General features: G+C 41.9%; 1 protein-coding gene across 2 annotated transcripts in view; it reads left to right on the top strand.

Annotated features, from left to right (window-relative positions):
• The window catches only part of Rnf121 (ring finger protein 121), a 65,064-nt gene that overhangs the window by 24,893 nt on the left and 20,387 nt on the right, over positions 1-19,784 (top strand). For both annotated transcript variants that reach the window (XM_070035119.1, XM_070035120.1), the window contains 2 exons: positions 2-143; positions 17,056-17,210. In XM_070035119.1, coding sequence (XP_069891220.1) covers positions 2-143; positions 17,056-17,210 — 297 coding nt within the window. The remainder of the gene's footprint in view (position 1; positions 144-17,055; positions 17,211-19,784) is intronic.

The raw sequence follows: 19,784 nt of genomic DNA, 5'->3' as shown, positions 1-19,784 counted from the left end.
GGGTCGAGCATGCACGCATGCATGCCAAGCATCGAGGCCACGAAGCCATGCACGCTGAAATGGTTCTCATCCTCATCGCTACTTTGGTGGTGGCTCAACTGCTCCTGGTGCAGTGGAAGCAGAGGCATCCACGTTCCTATAATGTAAGCCACTTTGTCTCTTACTTCTTTGTCAGTCATTAAAAGACTGAGCATGGTAGCTCACACCTATAATCAATCCTAACTACTTAGGAGGAGGGAGAGATCAGGAGGATCACATTTCAAGGTCATCCTGAACAAAGAAGTTTGCAAGACTACTTTTCAACCAATTTCTGGGCATGATGGCATGCACCTATCATCGCTATGGTGAGAAATGAAAGTAGGAGGATTATGGTCCAGGCATGCACATGACAAGCCTCAAAATAATGAGAATAATTGACAGAGGAGAAGTGGCTCTGTGGCTCAAAGTTGTAGGAGTGCTAGCCTTGAGCAAAAGAGCTCAGGGACAGGGCCTAGGCCCCTAGTTCAAGCCCCACAACCAACAACAACAATAACAAAAAAAGAGAGCCAGGCACTGATGTTTCACACCTATAATCCTAGCTTCTCAGGTGAGAGCTGAAGATCATGGTTTGAAGTGAACCTGGGCAGAAAAGTCCCCATGCGACTCCTATCTCCAATAAATTACTCAGAAAAGCTGGAAGTGATGCTGTGGCTCAAGTGGTAGAGTGCTAGCTCTGAGCTAGGCTCAGGGACAGTGCCCATGCCCTCAGTTCAAGCCCCAGGACTGGCAAAAAGAAAAAGAGTCTCATGGATTTTTATGCCCAGGTAGCTTCAGACTGTGATCCTCAGATCTCAGCCTCGTGAGTAACTAGGATTACAGGTGTGAGGCACCGGTGCCCTTTGACATTTTTATACTTTATTCAAAACCAATCTTTTAAATATTTTTTTTTTGTCAACACTGGGGATTGAACTAAGGGCCTTGGCACTTGCTAGGCAGGTGCTCTACTTTTTGAACCATCCCTCCCACACACACTTATACTTCATTATCTAACGTTAGCTAATTTGTAATGATTTTTTTTACAAACTACTTTGGAGAAAGTAAGGATGTATATAACATATATATATATATATATATATATATATATATATATATTAATATTACAGTGATTTTCATTCAGTACTTTTTATTTGAAGCTATGGAATCCTTTTTTAAAATAGTGTTTTGAGAAAAAACACTATGTGGAAAACAGTTAAGAGGCTGCTTTGCTTGTTAGAAGGTTTGGGTCCCCTGAGTCCTGGGCTCAGTATTGTTCTCATCAGAGTACTGTTAGAAAACCACTAATGTGTTATTCATTAGTTAATCCTTAGTAGGAAATGCTACAACTTAATAAGGCCAGTTGTTCAAGGAACATGCACAGTCATCTCATTACTGCCACACCCTGAAAACTTGTTGAGCTTCATCAGTGAGAGAACATTCCAATATCATAGGATATCTTGCACTGAGAAACTTAAAAAAAATATACTTAGGTGATAAAATATACTTAGGTGATATTCTGCTTTACACTGCTGTTGTAACATAACAATCCCTTGATTTTATTAAAACTTTCCTGTGTACAATGATTTTGGTCTTTAGATAGGGTCTCACTGTAGTTTATGCTGAGCTGTACTGGCCTTGAACCTGTACTCTTCCTACCTTAGCCTACCAAATGCTAGGATTACAGAGTAATGAGAAACCATGCTAGGCACAATAAATATTTTGTTGTTGTTGTTTTTTGCTTTTTGTTTTTTGTTTTGGTTGGTCGTGGGGCTTGAACTCTGGGCTTGGGTGCTGTCTCTGCGCTCTTTAGCTTAAGGCGAGCACTCTACCGCTTGAGCCACAGCGCCACTTCCCACAATAAATATTTTTATTGCTTTAATTCAAATATTGACTTTGACCAAACACCAGAGGCACATGACTAGAATCCTAGCTACTCAGGGAGCTGCGATCTGAGGATCATCATTTAATGCTAGCCCAGACAGACAAATCTGAGACTCAAGTACTGGACAAAGAAAAGTTGTCTAAGAAGCCTGTATATAGTAGTGTCTCTGGTCTTTGCAACCATATGAAAAGTTGCAGCTGCTGTTTTCCTTGGAGGCAGTGTAAAGAGTGGGTGAGATCAATCTAGCAAGATTAACCAGTTCTTCTACTTTCTATTATATGACTTCATGTATATCAGACCCTCAAATTTTTCCTTATCTTTAAAGTGGAGTGACAATATTTATCTCGTGGATTGTTAAAATTGTATAAGATTTTGTGGCAGTGTTTTATAAACTCTAAAGCTAAAGTTAGTAACTAGTACTGATCTCATTCCTCAGAAGAAAAGCTGCAGAACATAACAATCTCTGTCTTCAGGAATTGTTTTGTGTAGAATAGAAAGAATTTTAATTTATTTTTATTTTTTAATTATTATAAAGGTGATGTACAGAGAGGTTACAGTTATATAAGTCAGGCAATGAGTACATTCCTTTTTATTTACCCCCTCCTTCACTGTCTCCCAGTTTTTTCCAAGTTTTTATTTTATTGAGACAAATTTCCCATAATGAAATTTATTAGTTTAAATCCAGTGATTGGGGCTGGGAAGGTGGCTCAGTGGTAGAGTGCTTGCATTGCATGCTTGAGGCCCTGGGTTTGATTCCTTAGCACCACATAAGCAAAATGAAAAAAGCCAGAAGTGGCGCTGTGGCTCAAGTGGTAGAGCACTAGCCTTGAGCTGAAGAGCTGAGGGACAGCGCCCAGGCCCAGAGTTCAGGCCCCACAACTGGACCCAAAAAATAAAAATAAAAATAAAATAAATCCAGTGATTTTTTTTTTTTTTTTGAAGTACATCACAGTGTTGTGCAACCATTGCTACTAATTCTAACACATGACCTATGCCGGTCATGGTATCTCATGTCTGTAATCCTGGCTACTCGGAAGGTAGAGATTAAGTTTATGTTTCAAGGCCAGTCTGGGCAAAAAGTTGAGGGTAGTAGTGATGTGTACCTGACATCCCAACTATTATAAAAGCATAATTTAGAATTATAGTCCAGATGACCCAGGGTAAACACAAGACTATCGAAAAAAATAAAGTAAGAGGGCTGTAGTCATAATTCAACTGGTAAAACACTGGCCTACTAAGTGCAAAGCCCTGAGTTTAATCCTCAGTATCAGCAAAAAAATAACAAAAGGAGGAGAGCCTTATAACCATTTAATAATCACTATTTTTTATTTCCACCAGCCCCTGCCACTGTTGGTGTGTTTCCTATGTATATGACTGTGTTGAATATTCATTTAGGTGGAACCATTAAATATGTGGCTTCTTCTATGTTTCTTTCATACAGCATAATGTTTTCAAGTTTTACCCATATTGTAGCTATTAGTATTATTTATTCCTTTTTCATGACTGGATAATATTCTGTTCTTTGGAATTACTGTATTTTGTTTATACATCAAAGGACACTATTAAGAATGTGAGCCATGTGCCAGTGGCTCATGCCTATAATCCCAGCTACTCAAGAAGCTGAGATAGGGAGAGTCATGGATTGAGGCCATCCTGGGTAGAAAATCTAGCTAGACTCCATCTCAAAAAAAAATAAGCAGCAAAAAGCTAGGCTGCATGTGTGGCTTGAGGGGTAGAATGCCAAGCACTAGGCCATGAATTCCAGTTGTAGTAAAACCAAAAATAAATAGAGTAAAGAAAATGAGAAAGAGGCTGGGAATATAGTGTAGCCAATGGTAGAAGAGTGGCTTTACATGCTCCAGGATGGGCTTAACCCCCAGCATCACCCAAAAATATCCCCCTCCTCTCAAACTGGAGTGGCAACCCACAAAATGTATTTTTCTTGTGGTAGGGTCTCACTAACTGTCTGGGCTGGTCTTGAACAAGCTCTTACTTTTTATTTATTTATTTATTTATTTATTTATTTTGGTAAATCTTCTCTGATTCCAGATACTTCAAACTAGCTGATATTATAGGCATGTTCCACCATTCCTGGCTTCAGTTTAACTTTTTGAGAAACTGCCAAATTTGTTTTTTCATAATAGCTGTATCATTTTACATTTCAACCCACAATGGATTCAATTCCAGTTGCTCTAACCTTCTCACCAGTATTTCATACTTTCTCTTTATTATAGCTACCTTCATGAGTATGAAGTGGTATCTCATTAACTCATTTTGAGTAGAATCTAAAGATATTGAGCTTGCTTGCTTCTTCTCTCCCTCCCTCCCTCCCTCCCTCCCTCCCTCCCTCCCTCCCTCCCTCCCTCCTTACCTTTCTTTCTTTCCTTTCTTTCTTTCCTTCCTTCCTTCCTTCCTTCCTTCCTTCCTTCCTTCCTTCCTTCCTTCCTTCCTTCCTTCCTTTCTTTCTTTCTTTCTTTCTTTCTTTCTTTCTTTCTTTCTTTCTTTCTTTCTTTCTTTCTTTCTTTCTTTCTTTCTCCGTGTAAGTACTAAAACCTGATTCAAGGCCTGGCACTTTCACTCAGATTTATTGCTCATAGCTAGTGCTCTACCACTTGAATCACACCTCCAATATGGCATTTTGCTTGTCAGTTTGAGATAGAATCTTAAAGATTTCTTCTGGAGTAAGCTTTGAATAGAATAAGCTTTGAACTCTGATTCTTCACGTCTCAGCCTCCTAAGTAACTAGGATTATAGGTATGAGCCATCAGCACCTGGCTTCTCCTTCTCCTGGGAAGTTTAAAAATAAAGCAAGAAAAAGCAAATACCAAAACTTACCTACCAGATACAGGGACAAACAGGTGAATAGGATGGAGTAAGAATTCCAGAGCCAGATCCATGTGTCAACCTAATACCCAAGGTAAGTATAACCTATCTATCAATGAAGAAAGGATTGTTAGGTAGGTTGTACTGAGGGCCTCTTGCCATGTGGAGAAAAATTAAAGCTTGATTGTTACATAGTACCGAGTACAAAGGAAACAATACAAATTAGGTTTGAGTGTATACTTCAGTGTTTGATCATTTGCCTAGCCAAGCCATATACAAGACTTTGTGTTTTGGATAGGAGGCAAGGCTCTGTTGGTAGAATGCTAGCCAATGAGCAAAAGTGGCAGATACCAAGTTTGAATCCCAGTCTTGGACTTAAAAACAAAGGAGTTGGGAAGGTGAGGAGGGAAGGGATGGTAGGGGAAAAACAAAGGAGGGGATAACAATGCTCAATAGGATATACTCATTACCTTTCTCATGTGACTGTAACCCCTCTGTACAGTATCTTTACTATATGTATATATAAAGAAAAATAAAACATAAGACTCTGTGTTTGATCCCCAGCAACATAAAAGAGAAAAAGGCTGGGCACAGTTGCTCCCTTCTGTAATCCTAGGTGAAGTTTTGAGGATTGGGATTTGAGGCTAGCCTGGGCAGAGAAGTCCTTAAGTCCCCTTCTCAGTACATAGCTGGGCAGAGTGGCTCATGCCTTTTACCCCACACTACATGAAAGTGAGGATTGCAGAAAAGTCTAGGAGGGGGAAGTAGATACCATGGATCATACCTGTGGTCCCAACAAGGCCAGGATCCTAAAGTAGGTGGATTATGGCACCAGTGTGTGTCTGGGCAGGAAGCAGGACTCTATCCTAAAAATAACCAGTGAAAAAGCAGTAAAATTGATGTGTGGCTCAGTGGTAGTGCACCAGCCTAGCAAGTGTGAGGCTCTTGGGTTCAAACTCCAGTACCATTTGCTACCACAATAAAATTGATGTGTGGCTCAGTGGTAGTGCACCAGCCTAGCAAGTATGAGGCTCTTGGGTTCGAACTCCAGTACCATTTGCTACCACAATAAAAAAAAAAAAAGGAGGAGGATTGTGATCCAGGCATGGGTCTGGCAAAAAGTGAGACCCTATCTCAAAAATGAACAGTGTACTAAAGGGGTGGAGGGGTAGAACTAGTGGTGTAATACTTGCCTTGCAAGTTTGAGGGCATGAGTTCAAACCCCAGAACCACCACCACCACCAAAAAAAAAAAAAAAGATTAAAAACCTAATTGTGAAGCCTAGTACCATAACTCAAACCTATAAGCCTAGCTACTGGGGAGGCAGAGATGGGGGATTGCTGTTCAAGGCTAGCCTGAAAAAAAAGTTCAGGAGACTTTTAACCAATAGCTAGGTGCAGTGGCAAAAAAATCTGGTTAGCTGGGTACCGGTGGCTCACGCCTGGAATCCTAGCTACTCAGGAAGCTGAGATCTGAGGATCATGGTTCAAAGCCAACCTGGGCAGGAAAGTCTGTCAGACTCTTATCTCCAATAAACCATTAGACAATCGGAAGTGGCGCTATGGCTCAAGTGGTAGAGTCCTTGAGCTGAAGAACTAAGGAACAGTGCCCAGGCCCAGAGTTCAAGCACAACCGAAAAAAGAAAAAAAAATGCTGTTATTCTAGCTACAGGAGGAGCACAATGGAACATGCATGGGGTCCCCAGTGATGTGAAAAAGCATAAGTAGGAGGATCACTGTGTAGGCAGGCTGGGCATAAGGTAAGACCCTACCTTGGAAATACCAACATAAAAAGAATCTAGAAGCATGGCTCAAGTGGTAGAGTTCAATCCCTAGTACCACACACAGACAGACACACAGACACAGACACACAGACAGACAGACACACACACAGACAGACACACAGACAGACACACACACACACACACACACACACACACACACACACACACACACACACACACACACACACACACACACACACACACACACACACACACACACACACACACACACACACACACACACACACACACACACACACACACACACACACACACACACACACACACACACAGTTTGCAGTCAATAAAATGTGTAGAAAGAGCCCGGCTCCGGTGGCTCACGCCTGTAATCCTAGCTACTCAGGAGGCTGAGATCTGAGGATCATGGTTCAAAGCCAGCCCGGACAGGAAAGTCCGTGAGACTCTTATCTCCAATAAACCACCAGAAAACCAGAAGTGGCTCTCTGGCTCAAGCGGTAGAGTGCTCGCCTTGAGCTGAAGAGCACAGGGACAGTGCCCAGGCCCAGAGTTCAAGCCCTGCAACCAACTAACTAACTAACTAAATAAATAAAAAATAAAATAAAATGTGTAGAAAGATTTATTCAATTTGATTAAAATTAAGGATTTTTGTTTTTGAAACTATACAGTAGGCAAAGTTGATAACCAAATGGAGAAGAGATTGGTAATGATTACTACCTGGCAATAAGTTAATATCTAAATTCTACAAAGGAACTACACAGAGCTGGGAATGTAGCTTAGTGGCAGAGTGCATGGTATGCACCATGCATGAGGGACTTAGTTTGAGCCCCAGCAGCACAAAGGTTAACAACAGAATACAAAAAGTTCCTAAAAGTTAACTAAAGAGAAAAGTGGGCAGATAAGATGGACAAACATTTTACAGGAAAGGAAACCCTAAAATACACTGAACATAAGAAGAGATGCTCAGGGCTGGGAAGGTGGCTCAGTGGTAGAGCGCTTGCCTAGCATGCATGAGTGTCTGGGTTCGATTCCTCAGCACCACATAAGCAGAAAAAGCTGGAAATGGTGTTGTGGCTCAAGTTGTAGAGCGCTAGCCTTGAGCTGAAGAGCTGGGGGACAGTGCCAAGACCCAGAGTTCAGGCCCTACAACCGACCAAAAAAAAAAAAAAAGAAGAGATGCTCAGAGTCATTAGTGATTAGAGAGTTTGTATTAAAGCCGTGATATATCACATATATCACTCTATATCTTTTAGACTGTTGAAAATTGGAAAACTGAATAATGCCATATGTTGGCAAAAATGTGAGGAGGAGAAGCCTTTGCACTCTTCCATCGGTCTAAGAACAAGTACAGGCATTGTGGATTGCAGCATAGCATTATTCAGACAGACTGACACGTGTCCTGTGATACATGGGGGTGATGTGAGAGGGATTTGATTTACATGTTGTGACTCAAAGAGGAGGAGGCAGTCTGGAGATCTACTTCTGAGAGAATATGCAGGTAAAATGTGGTGGATGTGTACAGTGAAAGTCTGCTACACTTGAAAGCAGCACATTGGATGTACCTTCAGTAACCTGGATTGGCCCTAAAAGCATTCTACTGAGCAGAAAGGTGAAAACAGAAAGCTACTTAGCATAATGCTAATTAAGAAATTAAAAATTCATGCACAAAAAGAGTTTGTATGAACAGGTGCAAACAAAATATATATGTTAAAAATGTTGGTGATAAAAGGGAATCAGAACAATTCCCCCAAGAATATTGTGTAAAGGAAAGGCACTGAGATTGTTCTTTTTTTTGTCAGTTGTGGGGTCTGAACTCTGGGCCTGGGCGCTGTCCCTCAGCTCTTCAGCTCAAGGCTAGTGCTCTACCACTTGAGCCACAGCGCCACTTCTGACTTTTTCTGTTTATGTGGTGCTGAGGAATTGAACCCAGGGCCTCATGCATGCAAGGCAAGCAGTCTACCACTGAGCCACCTCCCCAGCCCTGAGATTGTTCTTGAGTAGCAAAAACTTGAACATTTTAGAGTAACCCTGAGAACTTTCAAAAAATTGCTTAGATCATGCCAAAAGATGATGGAATTCATTGATAGGGCTCATGTTTCACTCAAACTCAATAATGTTTTTTGTTCTTCATTAGTGCAAGTTATCTGCCCAACCTCTCAGTGGTACATGTGACCCTCAAGTGGAAAAGCACTAGTTCTGTTCTCCTCGGTTGGGGTTTTTCACCAGGGAATATCTTGGCATTTCCAGCCAGATGATTTGTTGGGGTGTGGGATGGAAGGGTCTGGATTGTTTAACAGCATCCCTGGCTTCTACCTACTAGATAATAGTAGTACCTTTCCTCCAGTGTGACAACCAAGACATTGCCATATACCCCCTGGGGGAACAGGAACAGCCCAGCGAGAAGCCCAACCTAGACTTTGGGACCTACAGAGAAAAAAGACATTAAGACTCAATGTGAGCAGGTGAGCCTGCTGTCTGTAATTTAGGAGCTCAAATCCAGTCTTCACGTTAAGTTAGTAGACCAAGTTAGTCCAGGCAGAACACTGGTGGCTCACGCCTGTAATCCTAGCTACTCAGGAGGCTGAGATCTGAGGAGCACGGTTCAAAGCCAGCCCAGGCAGGAAAGTCCGTGAGACTATTATCTCCAATAAACCACTCAGAAAACTGGAAATGACACTGTGACTCACGTGGTAGGGCACCAGCCTTGAGCTGAAGAGCTCAGGGACACAGTGCCCAAACCCAGAGTTCAAGCCCAACGACCGACAAAAAAAAAAGTCCGAATTAACTGCTATTTAGAGTAAATAGTTTGCCAGTCCTTGGTTTAAGTAACAGTAAGCTTTAAGCAACATCTTACTGTAAGACTGTTTTCTGGGGCTGGGAAGGTGGCTCAGTAGTAGAGCACTTGCCTTGCATGCTCGAGGTCCTGGGTTCGATTCCTCAGCACCACATAAGAAAAAAGGTGGAAATGGCGCTGTGGCTGAAGTGGTAAAGTGCTAGCCTTGAACTGAAGAGCTGAGGGACAGCGCCCAGGCCCAGAGTTCAGGCCCCACGACCGGACCCAAAAAAAAAAAAAAAGACTGTTTTCTGTATCTAAATTTCATATACTTTTCAGCTCCAGCAGCAGTAATACCTTAAATTGCCCATAGTTTAAACTTGTTAATTGTTAAAAAATGCTTTTCTTGGGGCTGGGAAGGTGGCTCAGTGGTAGAGCGCTTGCCTCGCATGCCTGAGGCCCTGGGTTTGATTCTTCAGCACCACATAAGCAGAAAAAGCCAGAAGTGGAGCTGTGGCTCAAGTGGTAGAGCGCTAGCCTTGAGCTGAAGAGCTGAGGGACAGCGCCCAGGCCCAGAGTTCAGGCCCCACAACTGACAAAAAAAAAACAAAACAAAAAACAAAAAATGCTTTTCTTGGGTAGAATGTAGCTCAGTAGTAGTATGCTTGTTGAATATGTACAAGACCTTGGGTCCAGCATTATAAAAACTAATAAATCCACAGAAACTTTTGTTTATAAGAAAACTCTGTAAGAGTAGGAAATTATTTCCATTTTTCAGATTATTAAAACTCAGAGCAAAATCTACCATGATTTGCTAGGAACATATCATCATTATATTGGAGAATTGGACCCCAAACCCAAATGTGCTGCTTAGTTTGTATTCATCCCTAGGTTTTTTCCACAAGCTCTAGGAAATTACTGTGTTTCTGCATTCATTTCTGTTTTTAACTCTCCTGAGTTTCCTTCTTTAATGACTTTTGCCAGCCAGACATCGGTGGCTCACGCCTGTAATCCTAGCTACTCAGGAGGCTGAGATCTTAGTATCACAATTCAAAGCAGCCTGGGTAGGAAAGTCCATGAGACTCTTATCGCCAATAAACCACTAGAAAATTGGAAATGCCTCTGTGGCTCAAGAGGTAGAGCGCTCGCCTTGAACTGAAGAGCTCAGGGACAGCACCCAAGCCCAGAGTTCAAGCCCCATGAACAACAACAACAACAAAAATAATGACTTTTGCCTGTTTCTTTAGATCTCGAGTACTTAATAAACTGTCTTGGGGCTGGGAAGGTGGCTCAGTGGTAGAGTGCTTGTCTTGCATGCATGAGGCCCTGGGTTCGATTCCTCAGCACCACATAAGCAGAAAAAAGCCAGAAGTGGCACTGTGGCTCAAGTGCTAGAGTGCTAGCCTTGAACTGAAGAGCTGAGGGACAGCGCCCAGGCCCAGAGCTCAGGCCCCATGACTGGCAAAAAAAAAAAGTGTTAGAATCTATCTCAGACCAACTTGTTTTTTTTTTTTTTTTTTGGTCCGGTTGTGGGGCCTGAACTCTGGGCCTGAGCACTGTCCCTCAGCTCTTCAGCTCAAGGCTAGTGCTCTACCACTTGAGCCACAGCGCCACTTCCGGCTTTTTTCTTTTTGCTTATGTGGTGCTGAGGAATCGAACCCAGTGCCTCAGGCATGCAAAGCAAGCGCTCTACCACTGAGCCAACTTCCCAGCCCGACCAACTTGTTTTTTAACTTCTGTAGCTCAGCCTTCCTGTCCTTACCCTTCCCTCCCCTCCCCTCTCCTCTCTTCTCTTCTCTTCTCCTCTGCTCCCTCCACTCCACTCTGCTCTACTCTTCTTCCTTTCCTCCCTTCCTACCTCCCTCTTTTTGGTACTGGGGGTGGAACCAGGGCCTTGCACATGTAAAACAAGTACTGTAACACTAAGCTACACTCAATCCTTTAGCTCTGTTTTCATCATCTATTCATAGTCTGTTGTTACTTTCTCTCTGGCTCCCCCAGGGATGTTAAGGGAAGGGATAAGTTTATGCCTGGAAAAGTATTTGTCCTATTTTTAAAGATCTCCAAGGAGAAGCTTTCATCATCTTTGCTCCCAAATATAGTTTCTTTTCAAAGCCCCACCTCCTGAACTTCTGTTCCCTCCTGGAATGGATGAATAGTAAAATTTCCTACCTGGAAATCTTGGAGACATTAAAAGGATTACTAGGATGTGGCTAGAGAATGCTGGTAAGTGGTAAAGGATGGTAATCTACTTTGATCATATATATATGTATATATGCATTATATATATGTGTGTATATATACATATATATATACACACACACACACACACATATATATATATATATATATATATATATATATGCCAGCCTTCTCTGAGTCTTACCTTTTTTTTTTTTTTTTTTTTGGGGGGGTCCAGTTGTGGGGCCTGAACTCTGGGCCTGGGCGCTGTCCCTCAGCTCTTCAGCTCAAGGCTAGCGCTCTACCACTCGAGCCACAGCACCACTTCCGGCTTTTTTCTTTTTTTTTCTTTTTTTTTTTTTGCTTATGTGGTGCTGAGGAATCGAACCCAGGGCCTCAGGCATGTAAGGCAAGCGCTCTACCACTGAGCCACCTTCCCAGCCCATGAGTCTTACCTGTTTCTTTAGACTCACTTCTTACCTCTACCTACAGACAGGTACTTTCTCTAGCATACTCCCCTTCCCTCCTAGATCACTCATCATGGTCTCTTTTTGCACCTGGACCTACTAAGCCATCAAGGCAGAGATGAAAGGATGCCTCCTTCAGGAAGGTTTTCTTGGCTTTTTTTTTTTTTTTTTGCTTATGTGGTGCTGAGGAATCGAACCCAGGGCCTCAGGCATGCAAGGCAAGCACTCTACCACTGAGCCACCTTCCCAGCCCAGGAAGGTTTTCTTGTTCCTCCACTTGGAGTAAAGTGTCTCTCCTCTGAAAATTCTTGCCTGCTAGGGCTTACAGAACTTCTTTTTCCTCAGTAAGCTTGAGGGTGTTTCATTTCTCATTTCTTTGTTTTGCCAGTCCTTAGTTCAGTGTCCCAGAAGTGCTTGGTGTTTGTTAAATGCCTCTTTGACTCTTGCCTGGAGAAGAGGTCGTTTGGGAAGGAAACTATAGTTCTAGGTATAGAAGAGCAGTCCTGAGACACAGGGCAAACTTTATTTCATGATTCTCTGAAAGACTTGGACTCAGAAGCAGAAGAGACACAAAGTCAAACTCTTTAGGTTAGTAGTACATAGATTAGCAATGCTGTCTGGCTTCTTTCTTGTGGGAAGGATAACAATTTGTTAGTTCAGTAGGAGGAAATTGCCTGCTCCATTTCTGCCTATAAAGTATTCTAGCAATATGTTGCGTCTTGCCAGGTCATAGTGAATATATCGGCTATTGGTTTTGTAGACAACTTTACAAATAACTGCAGGCAAGAACCAGATTTTCCTGGAGTATTCTCCAGACCTTTTATCCCAGTTCCTTCTGTGCTTTATGTGATATGTTTTCAAGCATTTTATAATCCTGACATTTTTTGTGTCCGTGTTCTTTGTACAGTGTGGTCCCAAGACCTGATTCCAAGGTTCCAATGATGCTTTGACAGCAAAGAACAGTAGAGAGCTGCTGCCTTTATTCTGAGTATCTTCCTGGACCAAGGCTTCCCATTGTTTTGTGCTTTCCACAGTACTGCACATAAGTAAAGTTGAACAACAAAAATTGAATCAAATATGTCTTCATAAGCATTTGCCACAAGGTGGCATCAGAGTTCTTGCCATTGCCACACTAGCCATTAAAAATGCCTTTCTTAAAGAAGTTTAAACTCGTGGCTCATGCCTATAATCCTGGCTACTCAGGAGGCTGAGATCTGAGGATCAAGGTTCCAGCCTGCCCGAGTAGGAAAGTTTGTGAGACTTCCAGCTCTAATTAATCTCTAGAAAACTAGAAGTGGTGTTGGGGCTTAGAGTGGTAGAGTATTAACCTTCAGCAAAAAGCACTCAGGGACAGTGCCCAGGCCCCCGGTTCAAGCCCCACAACCAACAGGAGGCAAAAAAAAAAGAAGTTTAAACTTATTTACTGGATTGGAGGCATGGTTCACTGGTAGAGAGCATACCTAGAAAGCATGAGGCTTTTAAGTTTGAACACCAGTATTGGGGGGAAGAAAAACTCACTAAAGAAAATAAAACTAGGGGCTGGGAATGTGGCTTAGTAGTAGAGTGCTTGCCTAGCATGCATGAGCCCTAGGTTTGATTCCTCAGTTCCACATAAACAGAAAAAAGCCAGAAGTGGTGCTATGGCTCAAGTGGTAGAGTGCTAGCTTTGAGCAAAAAAAGAAGCTCAGAGACAATTCCCTAGCCCTGAGTTCAAGCCCCAGGACTGGCAAAAACAAAAAAAGAAAAAAGAAAGAAAATAAAACTATCAGGTAAGGGCATAGATATAGCTCAAATGGTATAGCATTTGCCTAGCAAGCATAAGACCATGAATCCAATCCTCCACCTTAAAAAAAATTAAACACATTTACTAAGCAAAATGCCAATAAATATTATGTCTCCAATCTTGTAAAAATCCTGAGAGGTACAAACACACCTTAGCATGTTAGAAGAGAGGCCTCTGGGAGAGAAAGAGGGAACAGAAGACACTGTATGGTAGGAAATATACTCATTACCTGACTCATGTAATTTAATCCCTCTGTGCATCACCTCAATAATAATAATAATTTTTTTTAGAAAAAGAAGGGCCCGAGAAATCAAACCAAGCCTTTCTTCAAGGAGACAATTAGACAGTGAACTTGAAGCAGAATAGAATTAGAACTTAGAGCCCAGGTATGTTGGGCTTCCACTGGGTCTACTGGCTTAGAGTATAGTCCTGTCTCTAAATTTCTCTTCTTTCCTTTTCTCTCTCCCACTGACCTATCCCTCTATGCCTTTTTCTAGCTCCTCCACTCTCATTTGATTAGTTTTTATCACCCTAGTTTTACGTCTGATGATTGTAAATCAAGGCAAGATAGTTCATCATTTTACTCCTGCTTGTTCTTGAACAAGTCAGAGCAAGTCAGAACAGAATCCAATTCTTGCATCTCTGAACTCTTCCAACATGTACAGAGCTACACAGCTCATGTGGAAACAAATTTCTTGGGATTAGGGTCATGGTTCAATTGGCAGACCACTGGTCTAACAAATGCAGATCTTGGAGTTAAAATCCCAGTACCACCCAAAAATGTTTTTTGTTTGTTTGTTTTTGTTGGTTGTAGGACTTGAACTCTGGGCCTGGGCACTGCTGTTCAGCAAGGCAAGTGTTCTGCCACTTGAGCCATTTCTGGTTTTTTAACTGTGATCCTCAGATCTCAGCCTCCTGAGTAGCTATGATTATAGGCATGAGCCACCGGTGCCTGGCCCAAAAAAGATTTTTGATTTTTTTAAAATCTTGACCACAAATTCTCCATCAGAATATGCTATTAATGATTGGTGGGCAGTGGAAAGGCACTGTTAGAGCAGGCTAGTTGTTTTATGTAATAGCCTAGTTTGTTTGTTTTTTTTTGAAAAGCTGGAAGCAGTCCAGGAATTATTGTTCTTTTTCATGGAGAACAAATATAGCCAGACTTACTTAATTTCCTCTAGTCTCTTGGCTTACTATTTTGTGAATAGCCCCATGGATCTGTTAAAGCAAATTAGGCAAATAATAAAAACCCTTCTGCCCCCACTTAGTCTTGTGATTTTGATTGTTCTTCCCTACTGTTGTCGAGTGTTGTGATTCTGGTTGTTCTTTCCTACCCTTATTGGTAACGTCTTTGCCTGTTCTCCTCCTAATGTCTCCTAGATTGGCGGCTATTTGTTACTACATGTGGTATATCCTGATGTGTCTACACATTTGATATAAGGCAGAACAGTATGTAGAGTGCAATAGAATTGATACTGAAGTATATGGTTCCTTGGAATCTCAAAAGCCAAGTGGCTCTGCTTACCATTCTCTTATCTTTCTTTGCTTGCATTCTCTTCTCTTCCCATACTTTTTCATTCATAAGGTCTTAAATTCATGATCCTTCTGCCTTAGCCTCCCAATTGCTAAGATTAACAGACATCACCATGCTTGGCTTCTCCTTTTATTAGTCTATAAAATAACACCAAAAAATAAGGGATTTTCTTGCCCCAGAGCAGTCTATAAGGGAGTGATAGCTTCAGACAGCTACAACACTTCTACGAAGCCCTGTGGTGCCCTGCCCACTGTGGTAGCCACTAGTCACATATGGCTCCTAGATATTTGGGATGTGCTATAAATGTGAAATATATGTCAGATCTCATAGTCTCCAGAAACCAAAATATTTTATTAGAAATTTTTGTATTTCTCAGTGGCTATATCTCAATGGTAGTGTACCATGCTTAGTATAGCCCTGGGTTCAAGCCTAGCACCAAATAATAATAACCCCAATATTTTGTACATGTTGAAATTACATATTAGATATATTGGTTTAAATAAAATATTATTAAATTATAGAAACTCTAAAATCTTATCTGTGTTTTGTATTATGTTTTGATTGGACAATACTTTCCAACATTGGTCCAGAAATGCCCAAGGGAAAATGTTTTCAGATTTTTTTTTTTTTTTTTACTATGGGACTTGAGAAAACAAGGGCCAAGCTTTTGTAATAGAAGTAGAATGAATTTGTGCATTTGTAACGCTTCATCTAACAAGTATAAGGTAAAACTCTGAAGGAGGGAAAATACAGGTTTGGTTTTGTTTTTTGGTCATGGGGCTTGAACTCAGGGCCTGGGCACTGTCCCTGAGCTTTCTCATAAAGCTAGCACTCTACCACTATGAGCATAGCTCCACTTCTTGTTTTCTGGTGGTTAATTAGAGATAAGAGTCCTAGGGATTTCTCTGCCTAGGCTGGCTTTGAACTATGTTCCTCAGACCTCAGCCTCCTGAGTAACTGAGATTATAGGCGTGAGCTACCAGCACCTAGCTTAGAATTTCTCTCTCTCTCTCTCTCTCTCTCTCTCTCTCTCTCTCTCTCTCTCTCTCTCTCTCTCCGGGTGGGGGTGGGGTCTTGAACTCAGGGTCTAGGTACTGTCCCTGAGCTTTTCTGCTCAAGGCTACATTCTACCGCTTTGAGCTACAGCTCCACTTCCAGCTTTGAGTGGTTAGTTGGAGATAAGGGTCTCACAGGGACTTTTCTGCCCTGGGTGGCTTCTAACCATGATCCTTGGATCTCAGTCTCATGAGTAGCTATGATTCCAGGTGTGAGCTGCCACCAGCACTTGGATCTACAAGAGAATTCTTTAAAACAAATGTGTTTCCCTTTTAGGGAGTCTTTCTGGTCTAGTTTAACTTTTCTCTTATTTACACAAATTTATCAAGGGCCCACTGTGTGCCAGTTTCCACCTGTGAATGAATTCAAAATCAGACTCACATTCTAGGTAAGCCCTGAAATGATGGTAGAAAAGAAAATGCTTTTAGGGCATGATTAGGAAGTCATGACTAATTCTGATTGGAAAGGAGAGTGAAGGCTTCCTTTGTCAGAAAGGGAGGCAGGAAAGGTATTTTAGTCCCAGTCTGACCTCCTTGGTTGCAGGGAGTGAACAAAGAAGCTCTTGCAGTTGACCAAGCAAGAGTCTGCAAGAGCTCACCAAAAGAATTGAAAGAGAGACGGAAGAGAAGAGTCAGACATAGTTCCCGGTTTCTAGCTGATTACTAGTAGAACTGTGTTTAGTGAAAATTAGAGATGTAGGAGAGGCTCCAGGTAAGATAGAAGAGGAGAAGCACTGTGGACTTGTGTCTCAAGCTGAAGTGCTTGTGTTTGTGTTTCAGATGGTGACCCTCTTTCAGATGTGGGTTGTTCCCCTCTATTTCACAGTGAAGCTACACTGGTGGAGGTTTCTAGTGATCTGGATCTTCTTCTCTGCCGTCACAGCCTTTGTCACCTTCCGAGCCACACGAAAACCTCTAGTACAGACAACTCCAAGGTGAGACTTCAGCTATTGGAGAAGAGGCTGGGTTTTGAAGTTAATGTGTTGGAATGCAGAGACAAGGTGGTTTTATATGGAAAAATATTGCCGTTTCAGTCTGCCGAGATTATTTGGGGTGGGGCCTTTCTAAAACAAGCTGATTGGGAGATCCATAACCCTGTTAAAAGTTCCTAATAGCTCGTTTTATGGTTTATATCAAAGTCTACTTATATTAAAAGCAAACGTAAACAAAAAAAGTTGTGGTGATCTTTGCGATCTCATCTTAAATGTGTCTTTTTTTTCTGCAAACACTTCTCTGATCTCTCAATTACGTTTTCCATTCTATTCTCTCATAAGGCCCTGTAGTTTCTGTCATAGAACGTAACACAATTTATAACAAAAGATTTTGAGTATCTGTCTCCCCACTAAACTCTTAACTCTGAGATCAGGAGCCACATCCATTAGTTGTGTGTATCTGGGCCTTGCCACAGGGTCTGGCGCATAGTAGCCTACTGTCTGAATTTTTGTTGAATGAATGAATCTCAGCAAATACCTAATTTTCTAGTAAGTAGTACTTCCTTCTTGGGTTACAACATAGCTGCTGCTTATATAATTCTTTGTATTTTATCCAAATGCATTTTTCATTTAATCCTCCCAACCAGCTTGTGAGATCATTTAATATCTATAATTGACAGAAAAGAGATTTTTCTCATTCATTCATTCATTCAACAAGCACCTGCTGTGTGCCAGGCCCTGTGCTGAGCGCTGGGGATACAGAGCTGGATAACATGGTCCCTGCCCTCAAGGAGTGCTCGGTTTAATGGAGGAGATGGACAAGAAAGCACCTGTTGCAATGCAGTTGGTAAGTGCCAGGAGAGGTGTAGTAGGTTCAGGAGCGCCTAGTGGGGAAACTGGCCCCAAAGTTGAACTACCTAATCCAAAGTCACAAGTGTCTCTTCTTCCCCCTGCATTCTCTCCCCTCCCCCCTCTCTCTTTCTCTTTCTCTCTCACCTTGGCCAGTCCTGAGGCTTGAATTCAGAGCCTAGATACTGTCCCTGAGCTTTTTCTCAAGACTAGCACTCTGCCACTTAAGCCACAGCCACTTCTGTCTTTTTCTGTTTATGTGGTACTGAGGAATTGAACCCAGGGCTTCATGCATGCATGCCAGGCAAGCACTCTACCACTGAGCCACATTCCAAGCCTCTTCCCATGTTGTTATGTTCTGCCATTGCAAGTCTGTCTCTGGCCTTCTGGACTTTATTGTACAGAATGAACAAAGAGAGGCTGTAAATGTCTCTGGTTCCTCTTTTGGGTTCATATACAGGGTACAGGGCCCTTTAGGGCCTGGCAGAAATAGTTTGGAATGCCTAGCCCTGTTTCTTGTTAGCACTGTGCTGTCAGCTTTCTGATCCATGAATTCTTCATCCCTAAGAAAGGGATGATATTATAAAGAAAAAGTTCAATAAAGCCAGGCGCCAGTAGCTCACCTGTAATCCTAGCTACTCAGGAGGCTGAGATCTGAGGTTCAAAGCAGCCAGGGCAGGAAAGTCTGTGAGACTCTTATCTCCAATAAACCACTAGAAAACCGGAAGTGGTACTGTGGCTCAGGTGGTAGAGTGCTCACCTTGAGCTGAAGAGCGCAAGGACAGTGCCCAAGCCCAGAGTTCAAGCCCCACGACCAACAAAAAAAAGAGAAAAAAACAAAACAATAAAACAGGTTGAGTTATCAAATGCTGCAATCCCAGCATTTGGAGGATTGTGAATTTGAAGACAATTTGGGGCTATATAGAGAGCTCAAGGCCAGCTTATACTACACATCAAAACTTTGGATTTTGCCTACAAAAAAAAAGTTGTCAAGTGACAACTTCTACCCAACGTATAACTTCTAGCTAAAATGATTTTTTTTTTTGGTCAGTCATGGGGCTTGAACTCTGGGCCTGGGTGCTATCCCTGAGCTCTTCAGCTGAAGGCTAGTGCTCTACCGCTTGAATGACAGCACCACTTCTGGTTTTCTAGTGGTTAATTGGCGATTAGAGTCTCATGGACTTTACCTGCCCTGGCTGGCTTTGAACAGCAATCCTCAGAGCTCAACTCCTGAATCGCTAGGATAATAGGCATGAGCTACCAGCGCCTGACTGCTAAGATGATTTTTCTTTTAAGTAACATGGATAGTTTTGTTTTTTTTAATTATATAATAGTAACAGTTGGTGCTTACAGTTTCAAAGCACTATCATAAATATCTTCATTTTCCTCATTCAGCATTTAATGAACATTTACTAGGAAATGGGTTTGGACTCTGTGTAATATAGTGAGAAAGATAGTGTTATTTGTTTGTTTTCCCCATTTTTTACTTCCAAAGAAAGTAAATGTCTCAGAGAAACTGTTTGTCTTACTTATCCAGCAGCTAAAATATTACTTACTTCAAAGTAAGAATTACATGACCTGAGATTTCATGTCTTTTTTACTGTCTCCTCCCAGTGTAAACTGTGGTTTTTGTACAACACTGAAGGTGCTTGGGACCTTTCCTTAGCCATGGCTACTGGCTTAGCCACAGTAGGGAGTCATAAGCAGGGCAGGACCTTGAGCTTCTTC

This window comes from Dipodomys merriami, unplaced genomic scaffold, assembly GCF_024711535.1.
Source record: "Dipodomys merriami isolate MVZ:Mamm:240054 unplaced genomic scaffold, mDipMer1.0.p SCAF_25, whole genome shotgun sequence".
Lineage (NCBI taxonomy): Eukaryota > Metazoa > Chordata > Mammalia > Rodentia > Heteromyidae > Dipodomys > Dipodomys merriami.
This window is presented reverse-complemented; position numbering and strand designations above follow the sequence as displayed.